Source organism: Apodemus sylvaticus, chromosome 9, assembly GCF_947179515.1.
Source record: "Apodemus sylvaticus chromosome 9, mApoSyl1.1, whole genome shotgun sequence".
In the NCBI taxonomy this organism is placed as follows: domain Eukaryota; kingdom Metazoa; phylum Chordata; class Mammalia; order Rodentia; family Muridae; genus Apodemus; species Apodemus sylvaticus.
The window spans coordinates 8,023,692-8,049,110 of record NC_067480.1 but is presented as its reverse complement, the minus strand read 5'-3'; the positions used below and the strand labels follow the sequence as shown (position 1 = coordinate 8,049,110).

Sequence of the window (25,419 nt, the reverse complement as noted above, 5' to 3'; positions counted from 1 at the left end):
TAACCTGGAGTTTTCAGTATCCGAGGGAGAGGGCTCCAGATTGCGGAAGTCCCTTCAAATGGCATCTTTACTTGTAGCTTAGGCATTGCTGAATGACCCATAGTTCTTATAGTATCTAATACAGATGATAGTTGTCTTATTTAGGGAATAATTACCAAAAAGTGTGTATGTGTTCAATATAAAGGCAAGCTCCTTTCCCCACATTTAGTTATATTCAAAGATGCCAAATCTGTGGAGGTGGAAGGGCCCTGGAGCCACAGGCTGGGACTGGGAGACGCTAAGTCTGAGACCACTCTAGGATACAGACCAGCAAATGCTGGACCCAGGCTTTGTCTCAAACACCAAAAGTACCGTCTGGTGAGATGAATCAGTGGTAAAAGCCACTAAGCCTGGTGACCTCAGTTAATCTCCAGCACCCGCTTGGTAGAAGGAGAGAATCAATTTTTACAAGTTGTCCTTTGACCACCAGACTCTCGTGTACATATACATACAAAAATAAATGAATTACATGTAGAAAAACCCTTTAAAAAACCCAGAAGTCTTACCTCAGCTCACCTGTGAGCTGTGCTACAGGACATTGTGCCAATTACTCATAAAGCTGTTTTACAGGACAGCGTGTGTTACGAAGCCATTGTACAGGGCAGTGTGTCAGTTACAAAGTCCTTCTGTAGGCCAGTGTGTCAGTTACTTGGAAACACTCAATGGCTTGGCGCTTGGGTGCCTTTAATGTGTCGTAGTAATGCCTTGCATGTGATGCAGAACACACATTCACACTTGGCTTCACACTTGGCTTCTCTGTTGCTGAGGGATATGCAAGGACTGAATGACATGCTTTTCAGAGTCGCCACTTTATTGTATTGAGCAAGGCAGTGGTAGAACACGTGCCTAGCATTTGCAAGTGTTCTGGTTCCATCCTCAACACACGTGCGCGTGCGCGCGCACGCGCGCGCGCTCACATACACACACACACACACACCAACCACTCCAGGCATGATGGTGCACACGCTTTTTTTTTTGGATTTTTTTTTTTTTTTTGAGACAGGGTTTCTCTGTATAGTCCAGGCTGTCCTGGAATTCACTCTGTAGTTCAGGCTGGCCTTGAATTCAGAAATCTGCTTGCTTCTGCCTCCCAGAATACTGGGATTACAGGCTGTGCCACCACCGCCCGGCTGATGGTGCACACACTTAATCCCACACAGAGTCAAGTGGATCTTTCTTGAGTTTGAGGCCAGCCTGGTCTACTTAGTTCTACAACAGCCAGAGCCACATAATAGAGTATCTCAAATATAGTTAAAATTAATATTCTTCCTCCCAAAAGTAACTTAATTATGTTTCTGCTAGATCACTAGGCCATCATTGGAAAGTTTATAATGCCGGGTAGTGGTGGCGCATGCCTTAATCCCAGCACTTGGGAGGCAGAGGCAGGCGGATTTCTGAGTTTGAGGCCAGCCTGGTCTACAGAGTGAGTTCCAGGACAGCCAGGGCTATACAAAGAAACCCTGTCTCGAAAAAACCAAATCAAAAAAAAAAAAAAAAAAGGAAATTTCTATAATGGGTCAGATGGTATAAAGCAGTAGGTTTTGTTAGTGTGTAGTTGGTTTGTTTGTTTTTCAAAGATTTATTTATTATATGTAAATATGCTGTAGCTATCTTCAGACACAGAAGAGGGCATCAGATCTCATTACAGATGGTTGTGAGCCACCATGTGGTTGCTGGGATTTGAACTCAGGACCTTCAGTGCAGTCAGTGTTCTTAACCACTGAGCCATCTCACCAGCCCCCCTGTGGCTGTTTTTTGTACCTCCCCAGATCTGCCATGAAATAGTAAATATGTATTAACATACACATTTCCCAGTAAAATTTTGTTTATAAAAGTTGAAGATAGAACTGTTTTGGCTTGCTGACTGTAAACTTCCAAGGTCTGACACCTTTTAATTTTTACCTGTAGTTGAGCTCGCAGCACATGGTAGGCCTTGGACACCTTTGATCACCTCCTGAGACAGGCCTTTACTCTTCTGAGCAAGCTAAGTAAGGCCAACATCCTAATCTGTTTCATATGATTTAGTTTAAAATTGAACTTAGTAGTTTTAAGTCTTCACTCATAAAAATAGCAGAAATAGTGATTTTCTGGACTGAAACTCCATTGCTAATATTCTTCCAGCTGGCTCTGTCTGCCTTCTACATAATTATACAAATATAGACAAAATACAGTATATGGTCTAATCTTAGTTTCTACAGTGAGCCTTTTGAGGATAAATTGTTACATTTATCCCTGTGTCCTAAGAGCAAAGGTATTCTTTACTAGATATAGTCACTTTACTCTGAAGAATTTAGCATCCCTAGAATTCTGTTGTATATGTGTAGTGCACTGTGGAATGGCTGCAGCGGTCAGTACTGCCGTCCTGCATGGGACTGCCTTGGCTCCTCGGAATTCACATGTCGTTGTCGTGTCTTTCCTCTGCATTTGCCGCCTGTGATGCTATCTATACTTTATTTGTCAGTGTCGTTTACCTGGCTTGGTTTAGACAGGGTTTTCTATATAATGTAAGCTGGCCAGAACTTATGGACCAGGTGACCTCAGACACGCAGTCCTCCAGCCTTTGGCTCTGGGGTACCTGGGTACAGGCGTGTAGCAACTGTTCCCAGAGACACTGATGTTTAGAAGGTGCCGGTTGGTGGGCTCCCTCAGCGGCTCTTCAGTATATACACTTCCAACGCCAATAAAGGTATGGACTTGCCAACAAGAGAGCGAGCAGGCAAAGAGCAGATCCTCTTCCTCATTGTTTATCTCTGCTGCCAGCAGAAGGTGTGGTCCACGTCACAGGTGGATCTGGAATAAAAGTGGGACTTTCCACTCAAAATGATTTAACTAAGAAGGAAAATCCTTCACAGGTGTGCACCCAGCTGCTTGGAGTATGGTTGGTTGCAGATGTGGTCAGGCTGGTTACGAAGGCAGCACTATGTGGATCTTGTGTTCTGATGGTCACCTGGTTCTCTGTCATCCCTGCCCACCCACCTTTCTCTTTGTAACCAGGGCTCCGCCTCCTCCTCTTATATTCCTTTTTGGGGCAAGCACACATTGAATTCAAGGTTGCTTACACAGCCAGGGGAAGGGTTATTTACAGGACTCTGGCGCTCTTACCGTAGTAGCTACCGTGGCTCCCCAAGCATCCTATCCTCCTGTGACCTTTAACTGCCAGCAGCTTCTTAGGTGGCCTGAGGCTCTCTTGAGCTAGACTCACCCCCTACCTCTGAAATCCTTGGGGAAGGAAGGGTGTGGCCTTGTAAGCTCCTTCCCTCCTTAACCGAATGCTCACAGGCCCAGGCCTGTGTTGATGTAGTTGAACCCGCTCTGATTGAGTGTGCTGGCCGTGTCATCATTCCACAGCACTCCTCCTTCATCTAGACCAGAAGAGCATCATGCCGGTGATGACTAGTCCTGGTTGTCAGCTTGACTGCATCCAGAGTGACTACTATCCAGAAATGGGGGCACTTGATCTTGAGGTATAGTGGCCATGCAAAGCTTAGGCAAGGTAGTGCGTGCCTTAAAGCCCAGAGACGGGCAAGCAGGTAGGGGTTCAAGGCCAGCCGGAGTCGGGGCAAATTCCAAGTAAAGATTAGCCTAGATCGGGTAGAGGCGTGGTGGTGCACACCTGTAGTCTGAGCCACACCTAGGTCAGGTAGAGGCGTGGTGGTGCACACCTGTAGTCTGAGCCACACCTTCTGCTAGAAGCCCACAGAAGGACAATGGAAAGAGATGTTCGTCTTCACCCACTTGCACTCGCCAGCACAAATGTTGGAACCTACTTCTACGGAAGACCAGGTGAAAGCCCCAGCCTCGTGGGCCTGAGCAACTACTAGACCCTTGGACGTCCCATCCACAGCTGCCCGTTGTTGGGTTAGTTGGACTGCAGACTGTAAGTCATCACAATAAATTCCCATAGAGACATTCCGTATGCTCTGTGACTCTAGGGGCCCCTCAGTAATCCGCCCCCTGACTGGAGTTAAGGCTGACTGCCCTTCACTTGATGCTGCTGCTGCGAACTGAGTCTTCCTTAGAAGAGAAAGAGTGTTCTTCCCTGCTTCTGGGTTCTTGCTACTGCTTATGTGGTTTCCAAATGTAAACAATTGTTAATAAAGTGTTCCACACCTAATCATATCCTCAGCCCTGTCAGGGAAACAAATGTGGTGTGCCGGAATTCCTTCTTCTCAGTTGACTCTAGTTTGTGTCATGTTGACAAAAAAGTTGCCTTTTCTGAAGTTTTTTATTTTTTTAAGATTTATTTCATGTATGTGAGTACACTGTAGCTGTCTTCAGACACACCAGAAGAGGGCACCAAATCTCATTACAGATGGTTGTGAGCCACCATGTGGCTGCTGGGAATTGAATTCAGGACCTTTGGAAGAGCAGTTGGTGCTCTTAACCACTGACCCATCTCTCCAGCCCCTTGCTTTTTTCCCCCTCCCTTTAGATTTTTTTTTAAGATTTCTGTTGCCCTTTCAATAGAAAATTACTGTTTGTAATGGTGAACATTATTAAAAGCAAAAATGAAAACTAAAACATTTTAAGTTGTATGATTAAAGAAAATACAAATTGTGTGTGTGTGTGTTAGCATTATACACATGTTTGTGCACGTGTGCGAGTGTGTGGAGATTTTCTGAGTTGAGATCTACTGATGGGGTCTCACTGTTGACTGTTAGCTTCCCTGGGAGCCGCCTCCCTCAACACCTTGGCGACAGGTGACAGGGACTTCACTGGCTTATCTCAGCTTGGCCGGCAGCTCAGCCTGTCTCCTTCCCAGCCTGGAACTTCACATCTCAGGCTTTTCTTTGTTACCAAGAAACAAAATCTCAAGCATGAAAGCATATTGGGACAAAATCCTGTGGTAAAAATGGGAAGTGATCATGAAGAAAAAAGAAACTGTAAAATTGCCGGGCAGTGTTGGCGCATGCCTTTAATTCCAGAACTTGGGAGGCAGAGGCAGGAGGATTTTTGAGTTCAAGGCCAGCCTGGTCTACAGAGTGAGTTCCAGGACAGCCAGGGCTACACAGAGAAACCCTGTCTTGAAAAACCAAAAAAAAGAGAAAGAAAGAGAGAGAGAGAGAGAGAGAGAGAGAGAGAGAGAGAGACAGACAGACCAAAAAGAGAGAGAGAGAAAGAAAAGAAAGAAAGAAAAAGAAAGTAAGTATAGAATTGCCCGCAGAGTGGGTTTCTGTGTCAGTCTCATTATACAAGTGAGAGCGAGCATCTCTCGCTTCTGCTGACAGACAGTCCCTGCAGGTTTGATGTGGCAGGCTTTTGTACAGAAATAGAGATTTGGGCTAGCTTGGTGTTGGTGGTTTGGGTCTCTACATAGAATCCTGGAACTCACTAGACCAGGCTGGCCTCCAACTCAGAGATCCACCTACCTCTGCCTCACGCTTTCTGGGTTTAAAAGTGAACACCACCTTTTGGATTTTTTGCTAAGAAGGACCTCTCTGTTCTATTTCTCAGGCTCCAATCACATCTTTCCCCAAGAAAGGGCTTTGTTTCTTTATCAAACCTTCTAAAAGTAGGATATGTGGGTGCCCCTGTGCACACATGCATTCCTAGATGCGCACCTCCTCAGGTTTACCTTTATGCCTGTTTTTACAAATCACTTGGTCCCTACCTGCCACTATATATAGTGTAGGTGCTGTCCTACTTGCTGGTTCACAGGATGAATGAAAACTTAAAACACAGAAGGAACATTGAGATTTAAATCTCCAGAAACCGTTCCAAATGCAGAGTTGTGGCGTGGGAAGGTCTATCTATGGGCTCTATCAGATACTTTACAGACCACATTGTTATTGGTGCCTGAAAGTCCTGGTGGCAGCTCAGTGTGGTGTGCGCACCTGCATTCCCAACACCAAGGAGAAGTAGGAGGACCATTGTGAGGACAGGCCCAGTCAGACCACTGTGAATGTCAGAGTCTAAGTAAGTGGCTTAGTCGACTCGGTTATTTTGAATGTCTGTTTTTGTTTTTTGAGACAAGATTTCTCTGTGTAGCACTGCTGTGTTGTAGAGCAGGCTAGCCTTGACTAAGTTTCTCATAACCTGTGGTAAGCATTTGCAGTGTGGCCTGGGTAAGATTTAAACTGATTTTAGTCATTTGTAGTCAAAGCTTTCTGGCCTCCACTAAGATGAAATCTATGGTCAAGAACAGATGAAAACACGGGTGTGATCCATGCTTAGGATTCCAGGACTTAGAGTGCTGAGGCAGGGGAACTGTGGGTTAGGCTGGCTGGGCACAGTAAGATCTTGTGGGAAAAGTTGAGGGTGGGATGGGGTGGGGAACCTTAAATAAACTAGGGAAGATAACTCAGGCCAGAGTGACTCCGCGGACCTACTGCCCCACACCCCCAGTACCAGTAGAAGAGAGCCTGCCCACGGCCTCCATGCCGGAGGGGAGGCGCGTCCTTAAGTACACGTGGTCCTCCATGACAACAGATAGGAACAGATGAGGCGTCCCAGTTCTCTACGGGTGTGCTTTTCAGAATTGGCTGTTTGATGTATGTCTACATTTAAATTAATGAGGATATTTATCAAAATAGACGTCTGTAGGCCTCATTCTAGACTTGCATAATCATTATCTGAGGATATGACCTAAGAATGTGCATTTTAGATGAGTCTCCCTGCTGGTCCTCAGCGCAGTGGTGTTAAACAGCAGCTGCTACCAGGGTCTTCTCTGCTCCTCCCACCTTTCATGACCCAGAGCCAGTTAGCTGTGGCCCGCAGGAGACTCTGATGAAACAGTGTGGTCATAGTCGTAGAATTCTAGAGCCTGCATAAAGGTGCCTGACCAGACCATGCCAGCTCAGCAGCCTGACATTATGAAGGAAGGAGAAAACTGAGGGCAAATAAGTGTCCAGTGGCTCTTACAGTTCTTAGTTCACAATGAATAAGGTATTTTATCAATTATAGATTAGAAATAATGTGAAAATTTTCTGCACTAATTATTTCTATATGGTTCAGTGTGGGTTTTTAAGCCCAGTTTGAAGTCTGTCTTTTAATGGACATATTTAGGCCATTTACAATTAGTTCCTAATTATAACATAGTTGGCTTTAACTTCTTCTCTGGCTCTTCTTCTATCTGTGGGTTCTGTATCTGTTTTATTCCTTTACCTTTTTTCCTCCTTTCATTTGGGTTATTAATGGGATTTATTATTTATTCATCTTTGATTTTCAAATATAATGGTTTTCAAGATTATGATTTGGTGTTTTAATCCCAGCTGGGACCCTGGTCTCACTGGCGAGTGTGGCTTGTGCTGGGCTGTGTTGTGCTGTCTGGGAGTGTCGTGTCAGCTGTGTCTGCATATGCATCGTATTCATTACTAGTTCACCCCACGTGGTTTTGCTTTACATTTCACACCTAGTTCCTTGTTTTCTTATCCGCTGTTGTTTCTGATAGCTCTTTCTGTTCCTCCCTGTAGATCTCAACCTTTCAGTATTTCTCTTTTATGAGATAGGGTCTGTCTGGTATGTAACCCAAGTAGCCCAGGCTAGCTTTTAACTCTTTGTTTTTGTTTTTTGTTTTTTGTTTTTTTTTAATTTGGTTTTTTTGAGACAGGGTTTTTCTGTATAGCCCTGGCTGTCCTGGAACTCACTCTGTAGACCAGGCTGACCTCAGAAATCCGCCTGCCTCTGCCTCTGCCTCCCAAGTGCTGGGGTTATGGGCCACCACTGCCCGGCTCAGTATTTCTACTACTGAATGTCTGCATGCCGACGCCAGCATTTGCATGTCTGAAAAAGCCTTAGTTGAAAGGTTTCTGGCTGTTGAGTATAGAGTAGTAGGCTGATCTTGTTTTCTTTCTTTTTAAAAATAGAGTTATGTATACGAGTGTCTAGTCCACATGTATGTATGTATGTCTGTACCACATGCATGCAGTGCAGTCAGTTGCTAACCTGAGGGCGCTGCCCTTCCAGCCCTCCGTCCCGCCCCGTCTTCGCCAGGACTCTGAGGTTGCTGCTTTACTGTCTTCTAGACTGTATGTCTTATATTCTGTTTCATATGTGAGACGAGCCATCTCTAGCTAAAAGGCTCTGACCAGGGCCTTTTCACTATATCGGACAGAAGTTTACTGTTCTTTGTTTTTTGCTAATGGGATTCCTTGAGCCTATGGATTAATAGTTTTCATTAAATTTGGATTTTTCTAGGGTTTATTATTTTTTCAAAAATTTTTTAAAAAGGTTTTTATTTATTTTTTAAAGGTTATTTATTATAAATAAATAAATTTATTTATTTATTTAATGTGTATGAGTACAATGTCACTCTTTTCCTACACCCCAGAAGAGGGCATCAAATCCCATTACAGACAGTTGTGAGCCACCATGTGGTTGCTGGGAATTGAACTCTGGACCTCTGGAAGAGCAGTCAGTGTTCTTAACCGCTGAGCCATCTCCCCAGCCCTCTTCAAATATTCATATATGCCCCCTTTTCCTTTGGAGACATCACACATGTGCATATTAGAATGCCTGACATTTTCCTATGGTTGAATGAATGATACTCTGATCTGCTATGTTTATTTTCTGTTCCATTTGTTTAGTGCTATTTTTTGAAGTTGCCCCATTCCTTTCTTTTGTATTATCTGTTGATCTGACCTGATGTGGGTTTCTTGTCATTGTTTTTCCTTCACTAGAAGGTTAGGGATTTTTGGATATTTGTATTCCTTCCCTCCCTGTGCCCTTCCCACGAGTTGCAGGCCCAGCCCATGCTGCACTTTACACGCAGGGTGCATGTACAGCCTTTCTGTGTCCTTGTGAGTTGTTGCTGTTGCTGAGTTTTTCTATTTGTGGTGTGCTCTTTTTTTTTTTAAACTGGCTTTTCCATGTCCACTTGTTGCTTTGTAGTTGTATATTAGACACTGATGATTTGACTGTTGTTGAGTGTCAGATGTCTTTGCAATCACGTAGGACTCTGGGAATCTTGTTTTAGAGCCTAAGTTAGGTACCTGAGTAGTCTAATCCTGTGTGCTTACTTGTGAAGTCCTGGAGAATTCTCGTTAGGCGGCCTGAGTAGTACAGTGTTACAGAGATGCGGTGAACACATTGGGAACCTTGATTCCGTCTCCCTCTCTTGCTCTTCCTCGGCCCTTCAGCTCTCTTGCATGGTTTAGCTGGTCCCCTCCCTCAGCTGCTGCAGATCTGCCTGGGGTGTGGAGAGATGTGCAACTGTAGTGATTGGTTAACACAGGCTTTTCTTAACGGAATAGTAACTCTTGACATAAGTGTTTTCATGATTTGTTTTCCTAACATAAGCCTAGTAGTTGACACAGGAGCATTTAATACTTGTCTAGTGAATATAAATACTAATTACGGTTTTTAGTTCTTTTCTGGCAAACAAAGCCAAACACGTCTCAGCTTTAGTGTCTTTATTATAGAATTGACTAGCTGGGTGGTGGTGGCACACGCCTGTAATCCCAGAACTTGGAAAGCAGAGGCAGGCGGATTTCTGAGTTTGAGGCCAGCCTGGTCTACAGAGTGACTTCCAGGACAGCCTGAGCTACACAGAGAAACCCTGTCTCAAAAAATTAAAAAAAAAAAAGAAAGAAAGAAAGAAAGAAAGAAAGAAAGAAAGAAAGAAAGAAAGAAAGGAAAAAAAGAAAGAATTGACTAAGTCGGTGTTTGCCTTTCTGTGTTTTTTGTTAGCTTTCTCTGTGAGCATGAAATTTTAGGGGTTTTGTTTCTTGTTTTGTTTTGTTTTGTCTTATTTTGAGACAGGATCTCACCATGTAAGCCCTGTTTGTCCTAGAACTCATTATGTAGATCAGGCTGGCCTCAAATTCAGAGCTCTGCCTGCCTCTGCCTCTTCCTCCCAAGTGCTGGGAGCCATTATGTGAAATAAACATGTAAAAAAAGCTTTGTTTTTTGTTTTGTTCTGGGTTTTATTTTGTTGTTAGTTTGTTTTTTTGAGACAGCGGGGGTTTCTCTGTGTAGCCCTGGCTGTCCCAAGCTTATTCTGTAGACCAGGTTGGTTTCAAATTCATAGAGATCCAGAGATCCACCTGCCTCTGCCTCCCAAGTACTGGACTTAAAGCTGTGTGCCACCGCTGCCCGGCTGGAGACTAGTCCCTGTATGCCTCTGTACTGTCCCTCTGCAGCCACTGAGTATACCTGCTAGGCCAGAGAGAGGACTGTCCTTGAGGTAGCACGGGGAGGTTTTAAGGTGGTTAAATGAAGCATTCACTGCTTCAGCAGGCAGGGGGCGCTTGGAGTTTCAGAGTGTTATAAGGAGTATTTCTGATGTCTCTGCTAGTTGGTGTGGATGACTACAGCTCAGAGTCTGATGTGATTATTATACCTTCAGCCCTGGACTTCGTCTCACAAGATGAAATGTTGACACCCTTGGGGAGGCTGGACAAGTATGCTGCAAGTGAGAACGTGTTTAACAGGTAGGTGTGCTCTCTTCACGGAGAGTCTCGCTCAGTAGGGTGCAGAGCGCTCCCGCCCACAGGAGGTGTCAGGTGCAGTCAGGCCCTCCACGGCTCTTGTTGGTTGTTGGGTTAATTGATTACCATTTAATCGCTTATTGGGAAGTGTATTGTTCCTCCACCCGCTGACCTGACACGATTCCTGTCAGTCCTTCTGGAATCTCAAGTCTGTGAATGTTTTTGACTGTAGAAAATAAAGCTCATACTAGTAAATATGACTTTTAACATAATGGGTGAAGATGTGTTACCATTATTGTGATGGCAGGATAATTGAAGTGAAAATTGACTAAAATTCCCCTAGTTATTTGGATAAAGGTAAAAAATTGGTAATAATCTTATCAGTAAAATCATTACCAACTTTTGCTTCTTAAGAATTACAAGTTTAGTATGTGACTTGCAATAAGAAAAATTGTCTTGGGCTGGAGAGATGGCTCAGCGGTTGTTAAGAGCACTGACTGCTCTTCCAAAGGTCCTGAGTTCAAATCCCAGCAACCACATGGTGGCTCACAACCATCTGTAATGAGATCTGATGCCTTCTTCTGGAGTGTCTGAAGACAGCTATAGTGTAATCACATATAGTAAATAAATCTTTAAAAAAAAAAAGAAAAGTTGTCTTTATGAAACATAAGGATTCTATATTTTGAAGTTCTAAATAACAGGTACTGGTGGTGCTAACCACCATCTGATCTTCTCCTGTAGACAAATGGTGGCCCGGAGTTTGCTGGATACTCTGAGGGAAGTCTGCGAGGATGAGAGAGACTGCATTGCTGTCTTGGAAAGAATTAGCCGATTAGCCGATGACTCAGGTAGATGTTTACTGAGAAATGAATGCATTGTTTCTAGAAAGGCTCCTTCCACTAAATCTGTATTTCAAAACCTATTGTAGAGATGAGAGTTAAGATTTCCCAAGACCTTGGCAAATGACCCCCACCTCTAAACCTAGGACTCTGGAAGAGATTGTATTCAAAGCTATTCTGTACTATACATATAGACCCTCTACCCCCCAATTTTTTTTTGAAAGGAAATTATTAACTTAATAATTCTAAGTGGAAAAAAAATCCAGTTTGCTTATGTCATTTACTTAATTTTGGAAATTTCTTATCAGTATAATTCTAAGAAATTAGGTTACTTCTGTGATTTATATTAACACAACAATTTTTAAGTTATTTAGAGTAAATTGGAAGAAATGGAAAAGGCTTTAAATGTTTGTGGGAAAATAATACTTCCTGTCTGATTTACATGAAAAACATTGGCTAATGGTTTTTGGTTTTGTTCTTGAGACAGGGTCTCTCTGTGTAGCCCTAGTTGTTCTGGAACTCTTTGTATAGACTAAGCTGGCCTTGAAGTCATAGAGAGTTCCTGTCTCAGCCTCCCGGGTGGGTGCTGAGATTAAAGTGGCATGCCACCATGGTTGTAAAATGAAAATTAGCTTATTACTCTAACAAAAACAGGAGAATTTTCTTAAGAGGTAAATTTAAGCCTAGCATGGTGGTTCATGTTGGTAATCATAACTTTTAGAAGACCAAAGTGGGAGGATTACTCTGGTTTGAAACCAGCCTGGTCTGGATAGTAAATTCCAGCTAGTCTGGGTTATAAAATAAGGCTCTATCGAGAGGTAGAGAGTGAACTTGATTTGAAAATTAGACAATAATAATGTGATATTTTTTAAGATGTGTTTTTTTATTATGGTAAAATAAACATAATATAGAATATGCCATTTTAAGCCAGATTGTATACATGGTATGTGTGTGTTCATGCATGCAGAGGCCAAGGAGGGACCTGGGTCCTGCTGTGTGACTGCCTTATCCCCTTGGGACAGGAGCCCCGCTGGACCTGGGAGTTGCTGTTTGGGGAGGAGTAAAACCCAGTGAGCCCCCAGGGACTGCCTATTGCCTCTGCCTCCCAGTGCTGGGCCACGAGGGTCACTCCCACTTCCACGTGAGCGCCGATGGTCAGAGCTGGGTCTCTGCTTGCCTGTTGAGCCAGCTCCCCAGTCACTTATTTATTAATATGAGTACACTGTAGTAACTGTCTGCAGACACACCAGGAGAGGACATCGGATCCTATTGCAGATGGTTGTGAGCCTCCATGTGGGTGCTGGGAAGAGAACTGTCAGTGCTCTTAACCACTGAGCCATCTCTCCAGCCCCCAGTAGCAGGTTTTAAGCACATGTATATACTTGAATTTACAAAAAAAAAAAAAAAAAAAAAGGTTGAAATCTTTTTTCTTAAATCTATTAAAATGTTTTTAATTTCTCACAAACTCTTCGGCTTCTCAACAGGCTCATCTTTTAAACAGGAGATGAACTACCTCTTTAATAAGCAGTTGATGTATTAACCTTAAAGTTTAAGGTTCAAATCTAAAGTTTTCTTTTAAGAGTGAAAAATACATTTGTAAATGTATTTTATCTTTGTTACATAATTTTTCTTGTTATTACTTATTCTAAAGTGGCTTTAGGAGAGTCTAGTAAAGTATGATTTTGTAGACCTTGTTTGTGTTAAATAGTGGATTTGTTAGGTTAACCACACACGGAGGGGAAAGTCAGAAGCCGGCAGGTTGCAGGTGAGAGCCGAGGCTCACAGGTGTGGGGGCAGGGCGCAGGGATTGTCCAGTTAGAAGGCTGCCTGTGACTGACTGCCACCAGGTCACAGCTCGAGCGGGGCTTGCTGAGAAAGGCATGACCGGAAGACTCATTGCGAGGTGTACAGCTTGTTACACAGCCGGGCCTCTGAGCCACTGAAGTGCCTACAAACCGTTCTAAAAAAGTGACTTGAGCAGGGAGAGGCAAGGTTGGTCTGTCCCTGAGGTGTCCTGTTTGCTGGTCTGACTACACAGTCCGAGGAGGCTAGAGTAGAAATTGAGGAGCTTTCCTGTGGAGACGTCAGCCAGTCTGGTTTTGTCTTTGTTTCTTTGCTTCTGAATGTCCTTTCCAGGGGAACTCTGGTTTACTGTGCTGTGTTTAGATGGGTTCTACTCAAATTCCTCATTGTTTTCTAGAATTTGAGTGTCAAAGTATCTTTTTTTTTGTTTTTGTTTTTGTTTTGTTTTGTTTTGTTTGAGACAGGGTTAAAGTATCTTTTATTTGCCTGAAGTAACTGTCTCCGAGGTTTACTGTCTTAGTCTGCTCACCCAGGCCTAGTCCCAGAAGCTTCTGGCTCTGAGACTGACTACCGAATATGCTCACCCTTCCTAGTTCTTTCTGATCCCTGGTGGCTGGTTCAACTCCTCCAAGCTATTACTCATAGTCTCAGTCTGCACCCCCCACCCCACCTTGCACTTGCCCTCTCCCCCTCTCCTTTCCTCTCTCCCCTGTCTCTCCCTCCTTCTTGTGAGACTTCGGTAAATGGAATTCTGTCAAATATTTCTGATTTGTCACTTTGACACTCAATTAGGCATGATTTTCAAACATGGACGCTTCCTTCTCCAAGCTTAAAGGTGTGAACTGAGGGTGTGCCTATTCTACCCACGGGAATTAAAGCCACCGCACAGCTAGAAACAGCTCCCCCCCCCCCAAGTAAATAACACAAACTCAGGGGTTACAATGTGACCAAATACCCTGCAACACTTGAGGGTTCATTCTGTCAGAACATTTCAGCCATTGGCTTTTGGAATATTGTTTTCCACACCTTTTTTTTTTTTTTGATTTTGTTGTTGTTGTTGTTGTTTGGTTTGGTTTTTTTTTTTTTTTTTTTTTGGTTTTTTCGAGACAGGGTTTCTGGCTGTCCTGGAACTCTGTAGACCAGGCTGACCTCGAACTCAGAAATCCACCTGCCTCTGCCTCCCAAGTGCTGGGATTAAAGGCGTGCGCTACCACCACCTGACTTTATGCCCCTGTCTTAAAATCTTTTTGAAGTTTAGTTTTGTCTCTATGGCCACTGACAGCAGCATGCCCAGCCTGAAGCAGTGAGTCCAGTGCAGCATACTGTGTATCAGATAAAATGGCTACATTAAATATGATTCCACAGAAGTTTGAAGAGGCCAGCTGTTCGGATCCAAATGGAGCTTCCTCTCGGGGAGAGGGATGGTACTAATCTAGGGTGCTGTTTCCATTTCTCTTCATCTGAGTGCTAAGTCTTCATTGTATGAAATGTGGTTCACTCACTCATTCTTAATTCTCAGTATTAAAACAGTAACAACAGCAAAAATACCTGCTCCAGACATTTCTGAAATATGGTGAATAGATACCTGGACTGAGAAGGGCCTTAACCCACACATGATCCACAGGCAGAGGGCCTCCCCATGCTCACAGTGTACACGGCATTCAGCACAGCAAGTCCCCACGCTCACAGTATACACCGCACTCGGCACAGCAAGTCCCCACACTCACAGTATACACCGCACTCGGCACAGCAAGGGCCTCCCCACACTCACAGTATACACCACACTCAGCACAGCAAGTCCCCACGCTCACAGTATACACCGCACTCAGCACAGCAAGGGTCTCCCCATACTCACAGTATACACCGCACTCAGCACAGCAAGTCCCCACGCTCACAGTATACACCGCACTCAGCACAGCAAGGGCCTCCCCACACTCACAGTATACACCGCACTCAGCACAGCAAGGGCCTCCCCACACTCACAGTATACACCACACTCAGCACAGCAAGTCCCCACACTCACAGTATACACCACACTCAGCACAGCAAGTCCCCACACTCACAGTATACACCGCACTCAGCACAGCAAGGGTCTCCCCATACTCACAGTATACACCGCACTCAGCACAGCAAGTCCCCACGCTCACAGTATACACCGCACTCAGCACAGCAAGGGCCTCCCCACACTCACAGTATACACTGCACTCAGCACAGCAAGTCCCCACGCTCACAGTATACACCACATTCAGCACAGCAAGGGCCTCCCCATGATCACAGTATACACCACATTCAGCACAGCAAGGGCCTCCCCACGCTCACAGTGTACACCACACTCAGTACAGCAAGGGCCTCCCCACACTCACAGTATACACCGCACTCAGCACAGCAAGGGCCTCCCCACGCTCACAGTATACACCGCACTCAGCACAGCAAGGGCCTCCCCATGATCACAGTATACACCGCACTCAGCACAGCAAGGGCCTCCCCACGCTCACAGTATACACCGCACTCAGCACAGCAAGGGCCTCCCCACGCTCACAGTATACACCGCACTCAGCACAGCAAGGGCCTCCCCACGCTCACATTATACACCACACTCACAGTACACACCACACTCAGCAGAGCAAGGGCCTCCCCACACTCACAGTACACACCACACTCAGCAGAGCAAGGGCCTCCCCACACTCACAGTATACACCGCACTCAGCAGAGCCCCTAACCCACATGTGACCCATAGGCAGAGGGTCTCCCCACACTCACAGTATGCACCACACTCAGCACACCAGTACACCATGACGTCCCACGGAACCTTTGCCACTTGCTAACAACTCTAAGCCACTGTGGGACCCTCATGGTCAAGACAGAAGCAAATACAAACTTCCTGGGGGCCCACTAAATGGCTTTGTGACCACCATCTGTGAGGTGAGCTCTGGTCGCATGCTCATTGGCTGCTTGGATGGCTTTCTTAAAATATTTGTTCAAAGCTCTCCCTTTTTAATTGTCAGGTTTTTTCTTAGAGTTTTTTCATAAGGAGCCTTTTTCTAATACAAGTCTGTGGTTGATGTTTCAGGGGTGGGGTCTGCCCTGCCGTCTGTGCACTAGCACCTCTGATGGATAGAGCCTTGCCCTGCTCTGTCTCAGTGCCTAGCCCTGGCTGACCTGGAACTTGCCATGTAGACCAGACTGGCCTGCAGCTCACAGAGATCCGCCCACACCTGCCACCGATGGCTCAGATAATGTGTGCACTCACGTGCATCACGCCTTGCCAGGCCTCTTTTCTTTTATGGGTAGTACTATTTGTATCTTTGAGAAATTTTCCCTACCTCAAAGTAATACTATTTTTCATGTATTATCTAACACAGATCCTTTAATTTTTTGTTTATATTTATATAACTGCTGAAATTGAATAATAAAGGTTCTATATATGTATGTGTGTGTATATATAGAATACACACATATACATATATATTACAAGATGTTCCTAGAAATGTTTCTTACATTTGCTTAAGAATATGTATGTGCCTGCTGTTAGGAGAAAGCATCACATCCTCTGAGCCTGGAGTTAGATAGTTGTAAGCTGCCATGCAGCTGCCGGGAACCAAACCCAGGTCCTCTGGAGGAAGAGTCAGAGCTCTGAACGGCTGAGCAGTCCTTCCAGCCTTTGTCTTTTAGGAAATAGCCAGTTAACAGCAGCATTTCCTGACGTCAGGCTTTTCTCCTCTCCACCTGGGACACACACCTTGTCTGTCTCTGTGCCTTGTCTACCTCTGCTTCTTCCCTCTGTTTGCCTAAGCAGAACTCTAAAGAAAGAAAAGTTTCTGATTTCATTCTTTCTTTCTTTTTTTTTTTAAGATTTATTTATTTATTAAAGTACACTGTAGCTGTCTTCAGACATCAGGGCATCAGATCCCATTACAGATGGTTGTGAGCTACTATGTGGTTGCTGGGAATTGAACTTGGGACCTTTGGAAGAGCAGTTGGTGCTCTTAACCTCTGAGCCATCTCTCCAGCACTTTCATTCTTTCTGAAACTGTTGCTGTGACCCTTTTTGCTTTTAAATATATGGAGCTAAATCATTGTTAACTTCATAACTGGAGCCTGTGAAGAAAAATCTGAGTATATATGCTTGTGTTTTAAAATTGGATTTTTTTTTTATTCAAGAGAAGTTATCTCACATTACACAACAATATAATAAAATTCCAAATGTGGTTTGTTGTTAGAACTCTTAGCTTTGTAAAATGCCAGTGCATTTTCTACTGAAGGCCAAATTAATTTTTTTCTCTTTTGAGATTTGCAATTCCACTGGATCCATCCATGTATATTTATGTTAAGGTGACTAGAAACACAGTCATTAACGAGCACCAGAGGTCTCTGGAGGGAGGCCTGGTGTGACTGATGGCTGCTTAACCTAGTATCCTCGTGCCTGTGTGATGGCGGGTCACTGGCGTGCTGGTGTCCATCAGCCACGGGCTTGGTTTTGAATTTGCTTGTTTGTATTTTTTTTCTTCTTTCCCTTTAGCAGTAACATGAATATATTTAACTCAATACTTATTGTCACCAATGCTGTTTTACCTTTTAACTGTGATCCCTGTTGCCTTTAATGTTTTTATAAAGGAAATTAGTTGTTTGACGTCTGGTTATAATCTTTCAGAGATGATATTGAGAGGAGGACCCACTGGCTTTGCAGCTTTTCCTAGGTAGTTCTTACATCCTGGAGTCTGCAGATGATAGCCTGTTGGGGTGCTGGCATCATTTACAGCAGTCTCTTGCCACAGACTTGGTAGGAATGCCAGATCGAGTATTTACCTCCCAGGTCAGGTGACTCGCTCTAGGTGCCTGGTCAAGGCAATCGTCGTAAGTTCTTTACCCAGTGTACACTGAGCCAGGGTCCATGTAGGTTGGGAGTGACTTCCTCTCTCATTAAAGGAGCGAAGTGTCGGGTCAGAGAAAATTGTGAATTCTTACTGCCAGTCCTGAGTGGCCTCAGGCACAGACGGAGGGAGGAGAGGAGGCGCTTGCTCACGTGCTGCTGTTTCCCTAGAACCAACCGTGAGAGCGGAGCTGATGGAGCAGGTGCCGCACATCGCACTGTTTTGTCAGGAGAACCGGCCTTCCATACCATATGCGTTTTCCAAGTACTTACTACCCATTGTGGTGAGATATCTTGCAGACCAGAATAACCAGGTAAGGGTTGTATTTACTTATTCTTAAGGGACTTTTATATAGCATAGTACATGTAGAATGGCCCATCCCAAGTGATAGAATTTGAATGGTTTTCAGGGCTGACTTCATTCTTGTACTTTCCAGAAGTGACTTCTTATCTTAGACTAAGGCGTGTTGAGAGTCTAACAAATGTGTTAGAACCCTGATCCCATCATAAAGGGTGCCCGCTTACCAGTCCTCCGGGTACCCTCGGCGACACTCTGTCTGTGAGGCTCTGTCTCTGTGAGAACTGAAGGGAGTACCCACAAATACCTGCTAGGTTTTACAAGTCATAGGTTTCTACATTAGTAGGAGTGTTCCCATATGCAACAATAATGTCGTAGAAAATTTGTTTGGTTTTGGTTTTGGTCTTTCTCTATGTAGCCTTGGCTGTCCTGAAATTCACTAGACCATGCTGACCTCAGATTCAGAGATCCTCCTCCCCCCCCCCCCCCAGACATTAGGATTAAAGGCGTGTGTTGCCACTGCCTGGTTATCTTAGGAGTTCATGGATTTTTACATTTTTATACTGCGGTGTTTCTCCTGGCAGGTGAGGAAGACCAGCCAGGCAGCCTTGCTGGCTCTGCTGGAGCAGGAGCTGATTGAGCGATTTGACGTGGAGACCAAGGTGTGCCCTGTCCTCATAGACCTGACTGCCCCAGACAGCAATGACGACGTGAAGACAGAGGCTGTGGCTGTAAGTCTGTTACTCTCCTTTTAGGCAAACCGACAGTGAGCTTGCAGACTGTGCAGGTGTGTGTTGTCACTCCCATCCTTGGTTCCCAAGCTAAGACAGGAGGATGGAAAGGTGCCTGGATACAGAGCGTGTGTGCTTTATATCTCTAGCAATCATCCTTGGTTGATATAAAAAAATTAGTGAGAGAAATTGCGAGTGAGTCCAGGCTGTCCATGAGAACAGTGGCGAGCCTCTAGCTTTCTGCCACTTGACAATTCCCTTTTCATTATTTCATACATAGTAGATATCAATTAACAAATATTTAGATGCTTTTTTTCCTCAACAGTTCTCGTTGTGAAACTTATAAAAATTAACCAAAGTATAGTGTTCAGTGACATTTAATACAATCACAACTGTCTTAGTTAGGGATTTACTGCTGTGACTAGACACCATGACCAAGGCAACTCTTATAAAGGGCATTTAATTCAAGCTGGCTTGCAGGTTCAGAGCTTCAGTAGAAGGCAGAACATAGCAGCATCCAGGCAGGCATGGTGCAGGAGGAGCTGAGCGTTCTACATCCTCACCTGAAGGCTGCTAGCAGAATACTCTAGATCCAGGCAGACTAAGGTATTCAAACCCACACCCACAGTGACACACCCACTCCACAGGGCCACACCTCCCATCAGTGCTGCTCCCTGGGTCGAGCATATACAAATCATCACACCAGCCTACAGGCATCACCCCTGCCTAGCTCCAAACAATCGTGTTTTCATTTCAGAAATTCTCCAATTAAGGAAATCAGTTTTGGTATAACTGTTGGTTATATAGGGGAGCCTAACTAACAGCGTAATTATAGCTCAGTATGTTTGCTCCAGCCGAGAGTTCCACAACCAGTTCCAGGACACCTCCTTCTGAAGTCTAATGCCTCAGTCTGTGAAACTTGTCACACAGATTCTACTAGGGTCGTTGTGGCACGTGTTTCTTTAAATTATTAAATTTAACTTAAAAGGTCTTAGATGTTTTCAATATGAATTTTTTCTCACTTGTTTCAGATAATGTGCAAGATGGCCCCCATGGTTGGGAAGGATATTACAGAGCGTCTCATCCTCCCTAGGTTTTGCGAGATGTGCTGCGACTGTAGAATGTTTCATGTCCGAAAGGTATGTCTGCATCCATTTTTGGTCTCCGTGTTTAAGAATACATGGTGCTCTGGTATGTGGAATGTAATGATTGTTTTTAAGGAACTTCGTATGTGATATTGAAATGTTAGTGATGGTTCTGTTATAGGTCTGCGCTGCCAATTTTGGAGATATTTGCAGTGTAGTTGGCCAGCAAGCTACAGAAGAAATGTTGGTAAGTATCTAAGGTATTAAAGAATAAGCAGTACAAAGTAGTAGAAGTTAACATGTCCCCAGGACTGCAAACCAGAATGATGTTTGTAACTTTGAGACTGGGAGTTGGCATGTGAAGTGTGTTTCGATAAGGATGGCTTGTCTAAGCTTTGGACCGTGAGAGAAACTGCGCTGCACCGCAAGCGAGCTTCCCAGTCCTACAGTGACCCAGCCCGAGGTCAGCACTCGCCGTGACGGCACTTAACTATCTAGCTGAGGAGTTAAGTTGTGACGTGCATGTGCCCCAAGCACAAGTTCCTGTGCTTAGAATGTCTACTCATCCATTGGCAATATGAGCTCGGTGTGAGCTCTGGGATGACAGCCAGCTGTGTGTGTTGGTGCTTTGCCTTTCTAGAGTGAATTATAAATCGGATATGATTCTTTATTTGAGTTCCAGTATTAAATACGCCTTAAATATGTTTTAAGAATATCCACCATTAAAACAGAAAATGACAGGGAAGTGACTGACATCCTTGTGTGTCCTCACAGCTGCCCAGGTTTTTCCAGCTGTGTTCTGATAACGTGTGGGGTGTCCGAAAGGCCTGTGCTGAGTGCTTCATGGCCGTCTCCTGTGCCACGTGTCAAGAAATCCGACGGACAAAGTTATCAGCACTATTTATTAACTTGATCAGTGATCCTTCACGTTGGGTAACACTGCTTTTTAAAAACATTTTGAATCTAAAGTAAATGTGATTTTTTTTTAAAAAATTTGTTTTAATATTTTGTTTTATGTATATGGGTGTTTTGCCTGTATGTATGTATATATGTATACTGCATGCATATCTGGGGTGCATTGAAACCAGAAGAGGGTATTAGTCTTTGAAACAGGAATAGTGGGAAGTTGTGAGTTACCATATGGGTGCTGGGAACTGAACCCAGGGTTTCTGGACGAGCAGTGTTCTTAACTGCTGAGCCATTTCTCTAGTTTGATGATTCCACATTTAAAAAATAATTTACTCCAAGTGAAAGTGGCACATGCGCACATGCCTTTAATCCCAGCACTTGGGAGGCAGGGGCTGCCAGCCTGGTCTACAGAGTGAGTTCCAGGGTAGAGCTACCTAGGGAAACCCTGTCTTGAAAACCCTCCCCCAAAAGAAAGAATTTATAATTATATTACTTATATATATAAGACTAATCAGTAGAAGGTTATTAAAGGTTGCCTTTTTGCTACCTGGAAAGTATTTATTTATTTATTTTTTACAAATCATGTTTTAAATTTGGCTTGCTGTTTAATAGTTGTTGGCTCTTTGACTTTTTTTTTTTTACCTTTTTTGTTTTTTAATGTGTATTTTTACCAAGTATTGAGAATGTGTATCTTTAATCCTAGTACTCAGGAGGTAGAGGCAGGTAGCTGGAGCCCAGCCTGGTCTGCAGTTAGTTCTTGTTTTTGAAGCGTACAGGGAGTCTTTGTAACGGTATGTTCTGTTTGTCTCTGTGTTGTTTAGTGTCTACCACTCAGCTCCTAGTGGCAGAATAGCGAAAAAGTAAAGAAAGAGTCAGGGTTCTTTTACAAGGCTTTCCTGTTATCCGGAACATACTTTGGCTTTTGTATGTGCAGAGTAAATAATGTGTGAATTAAAGTATGCTACTACCTCTTGATGCTTATGTTTATCATTGTTTTTCTCTTCTTAGGTTCGCCAAGCAGCCTTTCAGTCTCTGGGGCCTTTCATTTCCACCTTTGCTAACCCATCAGGCTCGGGCCAGTGCTTTAAAGATGAGAGCAAAAGCTCAGAAGATTCAGCAGTAGAAGACAAAGACAGGTGTGAGGGTGAAACTTTGTATATTTGTAACAGCATTCCCACTGCCTTACCACAAAATGTTTAATTAATGAATGCTTTATAGTTTTTAATACATACATTGTCTCTTCAGTTAGTTACATATTGACTGAGAAAATGCATGTAACACACAGCTTGATACCTCACACAGAGAAAGGCAGATCTGACTTTCTGAGTATTTAATGAATTATTTGCCTAGGAAACTATTGGTGCTTACACAAGATATTGAAAGCTTTTTTGTTAAAATGCTGCTTGAATGTTTGCTTCTGTATATAGTCCACTCTCTTTATTTTTCTTATTGTCAATTTAACGTGGATCTTGGATTCTCTGTACAAAGAGATCTTTATAATCCCTCAACAGAGGAAAGCATTTAAAAAAAAAAAAAAAAAAAAAGCCGGGCACGCCTGTGATCCCAGCACTCTGGGAGGCAGAGGCAGGCAGATTTCTGAGTTCGAGGCCAGCCTGGTTTACAGAGTGAGTTCCAGGACAGCCAGGGCTATACAGAGAAACCCTGTCTCAAAAAAACCAAAAAAAAAAAAAAAAAAAAAAAAAGAAGAAGAAGAAGACTTATTTTATGTATGTGAATACACTGTAGCTGTCTTCAGACACACCAGAAGAGGGTGACAGATCTCATTACAGATGGTTCTGAGTCACCATGTGGTTGCTGGGAATTGAACTCAGGACCTTTGGAAGAGCAGTCAGTACTCCTAACTGCTAAGCCATCTCTCCAGCCTGAGGGAAGCATTTTAATGATTAGCCTTAAATTAATATTCTTATTAAATAGAAGAACAACTTTAAGATAACCAAAGTTTAATATAGAGGTTGAAACTCTGATTTTCAGATTTCTAGATTTAAAGAATTTCCGTTGATACTTTGAGTTCTTAGCATTTGTTCTTAGGCTTTATTATAGTTCAGTAGAGAACTCTGTGGGTCAGACAGTGCATGGGAAGGGTGTGTAAGCCTCTGCAAGTGCATACATGTTGTTGATACACAGCCCCTTGCCATGATGCTAATGACCGTTCTCTTCTATAGGTCTTGGTACTGTGGTATTTGCTTTCTTGGTGTTTTGATTTGACAGTTCTTCCTTTCTTCTCTGCTGCCTTGTTTTACCTTTTTGCCTGTTCTCCTACTGTCCTGCCAAACACATCTGAGGTACTGTTTTTTTGTAAAGGAAGAGAATCTCTCTATTAGGTCTTCCTAGCTAGCCAGGTCTTTGAGAACAGTGCTAGAAGGATTTGATAAGGACGGCGGGGGTGGGATGTCTCTGTCTCTGCATTTGTGAAGTTTACTTACATTCTTTTTAAAGATGTATTTTATGTATATGAATACCCTAGTTGTATGTATACCTGCATGCCAGAAGAAGGAATCAGATCCCATTACAGATGGTTTTGAGCCACCATGTGGTTGCTGGGAATTGAACTCAGGACCTCTGGAAGAGTAGCCAGTGCCCTTAGCCACTGAGCCATCTCTCCAGCCCCATCACTTATATTTTTTAATGATCAATTTAAGTGTACCAAAGTTGGCACATAACTTGATCTTGATCTTAAGTCTGGAAAGAGTCTAATGAGTGAATGTGTAAATGTATAGGGAAGTGTCTAAGACAGTTTTTTCAGTAGAAGCAGATATTTAACATTGCATTCTCTGTTGCCAACGCAGACGCTGTCCTGTAGTACAGAAGCACTGTCAGCACAGTGTGCACAGCCTTGTGTGCTGCATGCACAGAAGGAGTGACTGGAGCAGTTGTGGGCTGTGGGCTGTACCTGATGGCTGCAGGGATGCGGCTTGATGGGACAGCTAACTGTAGTGTGGCTTCTTGATGGACCTTCACTACAATGGGAGATGTGTCTTGGGTGCAAGTCTGTATTATTTGTAGCACTGGACTATCTATAATTACCATTGACTTGTGTTAATGATTTAGTAAAGGAAAGAGAATTCCTGCATAAGAAAGGATTAGTTTTAAATACTGTAAAAGCTTGGGTGTAGTCATACATCATACTGGTACTGCTGCCTCAGAAAATGATTTGACTGCCTTGCCTTAAACAGCAGTGCCGTGGCTTCCAGCTAGTGTAGGAACCTGTATGATCCTAGAATCTGGTGTCTGTTGTCAGGGTTGTCTCAGTTCCCTAGATTTCATACTTGTCAGTGTCAGACGCATAAGGTATTTTTGTTTTTATATTTTTATGATTTTGTGTGTGTGTGTGTGTGAGAGAGAGAGAGAGAGAGAGAGAGAGAGAGAGAGAGAGAGAGAGAGAGAGGGGAGAGAGGTCTAAGTGTGGGTATGCATGCATGTTTTATGTGTGCATGTGAGCATATTGCATGTGATACCTGCTGGTGCCTATAGAAGCTAAAAGATGAGTTCTGCTGGGGTGTGTCACAGGCTGCTGCGAGCCACCCAGAGTGCCTTCCCAAGGGACAGTGAGCATTGAACTCTGCACAGCTGAGCCCTCTCTGCAGCCCTCTGAGGGAAGTTTTCCTGCTAGGTTTCCATTACTGCTGATTTTATGTGTAGCGTTTCATCTGTTCTGAAACATTTACTGTCACTTAAGATTTCTAGAAGGATTTATTGATTCCAGACATGTGAAGATCTGACAAAGACTCCTTACAGACAGAATAAAGCATTGAGATTTGCTTTGTAAAGTTATGCAAAGAATGGTCACTCTGCTGAAAGCCTTGCACTGCTGCCTGCCTGCTCACTAGTCTGCATGTGTGTTTGTTGGGCGTACCCTGCCTCTTTTTCTTACTGCTCTCTATTGGGAAGGTTCATTTCGTGTATTAACAACACACCTGTTGGTGTCCACTGTCTCCATGCCCACGGCTCCTAGGGTCAGAGAACTGAGCAGCTTAGGGTCTGTACAGCACTTGTTTCAAACCATGTCTTTTGAAATGATAATTTGCTTTCATCATGCTTTGAGTACAAGCATATCCATTGCAGCTGTCTGGTCTTATCTTTGTTTATGCTGAACTAAACATAGTTAGTGCTGGCTAAACCTTCACTAGACCTGACTCCACCGAGTGGGCGTGGGTTTTAGATATCATTCTTTGGAAAGTTGATACCTTTACGCAGTAGGTCACCCCGAAGCTCTTCCTAGTGGCCTCACCTGCCCTCTTCCCCACTTGCGTTGGTTTTCCATTTTCTGAATATTTGAGACAGGGACTCTGTAGCTTTGGCTGTTCTGGGATTAAAAGAATGTGCTACCACACCTGAATTTTTTTCCCCTTTAATAACCCCCATAAATAAAAATCTTGACTGAATTATTCTAAGAATCTATAGGTTTGATCATCAAAACTCAAGTATCTGAATAATAATATTGTTATTGCATCAATAAT

The 25,419-nt window shown here is 43.7% G+C and overlaps 1 protein-coding gene across 3 annotated transcripts in view; it reads left to right on the top strand.

Moving 5' to 3' along the window:
• The window catches only part of Ppp4r1 (protein phosphatase 4 regulatory subunit 1), a 56,313-nt gene that overhangs the window by 7,627 nt on the left and 23,267 nt on the right, over positions 1–25,419 (top strand). For 2 of the 3 annotated variants that reach the window (XM_052191968.1, XM_052191967.1), the window contains exons 3-10: positions 10,325–10,409; positions 11,148–11,254; positions 18,090–18,232; positions 18,801–18,947; positions 19,979–20,086; positions 20,214–20,279; positions 20,807–20,965; positions 21,950–22,077. In XM_052191968.1, coding sequence (XP_052047928.1) covers positions 10,351–10,409; positions 11,148–11,254; positions 18,090–18,232; positions 18,801–18,947; positions 19,979–20,086; positions 20,214–20,279; positions 20,807–20,965; positions 21,950–22,077 — 917 coding nt within the window. In that variant the 5' untranslated portion in view covers positions 10,325–10,350. Of the gene's footprint in view, positions 1–10,273; positions 10,410–11,147; positions 11,255–18,089; positions 18,233–18,800; positions 18,948–19,978; positions 20,087–20,213; positions 20,280–20,806; positions 20,966–21,949; positions 22,078–25,419 lie in introns of all 3 variants that reach the window. The other variant, XM_052191966.1, reaches the window with a different exon arrangement.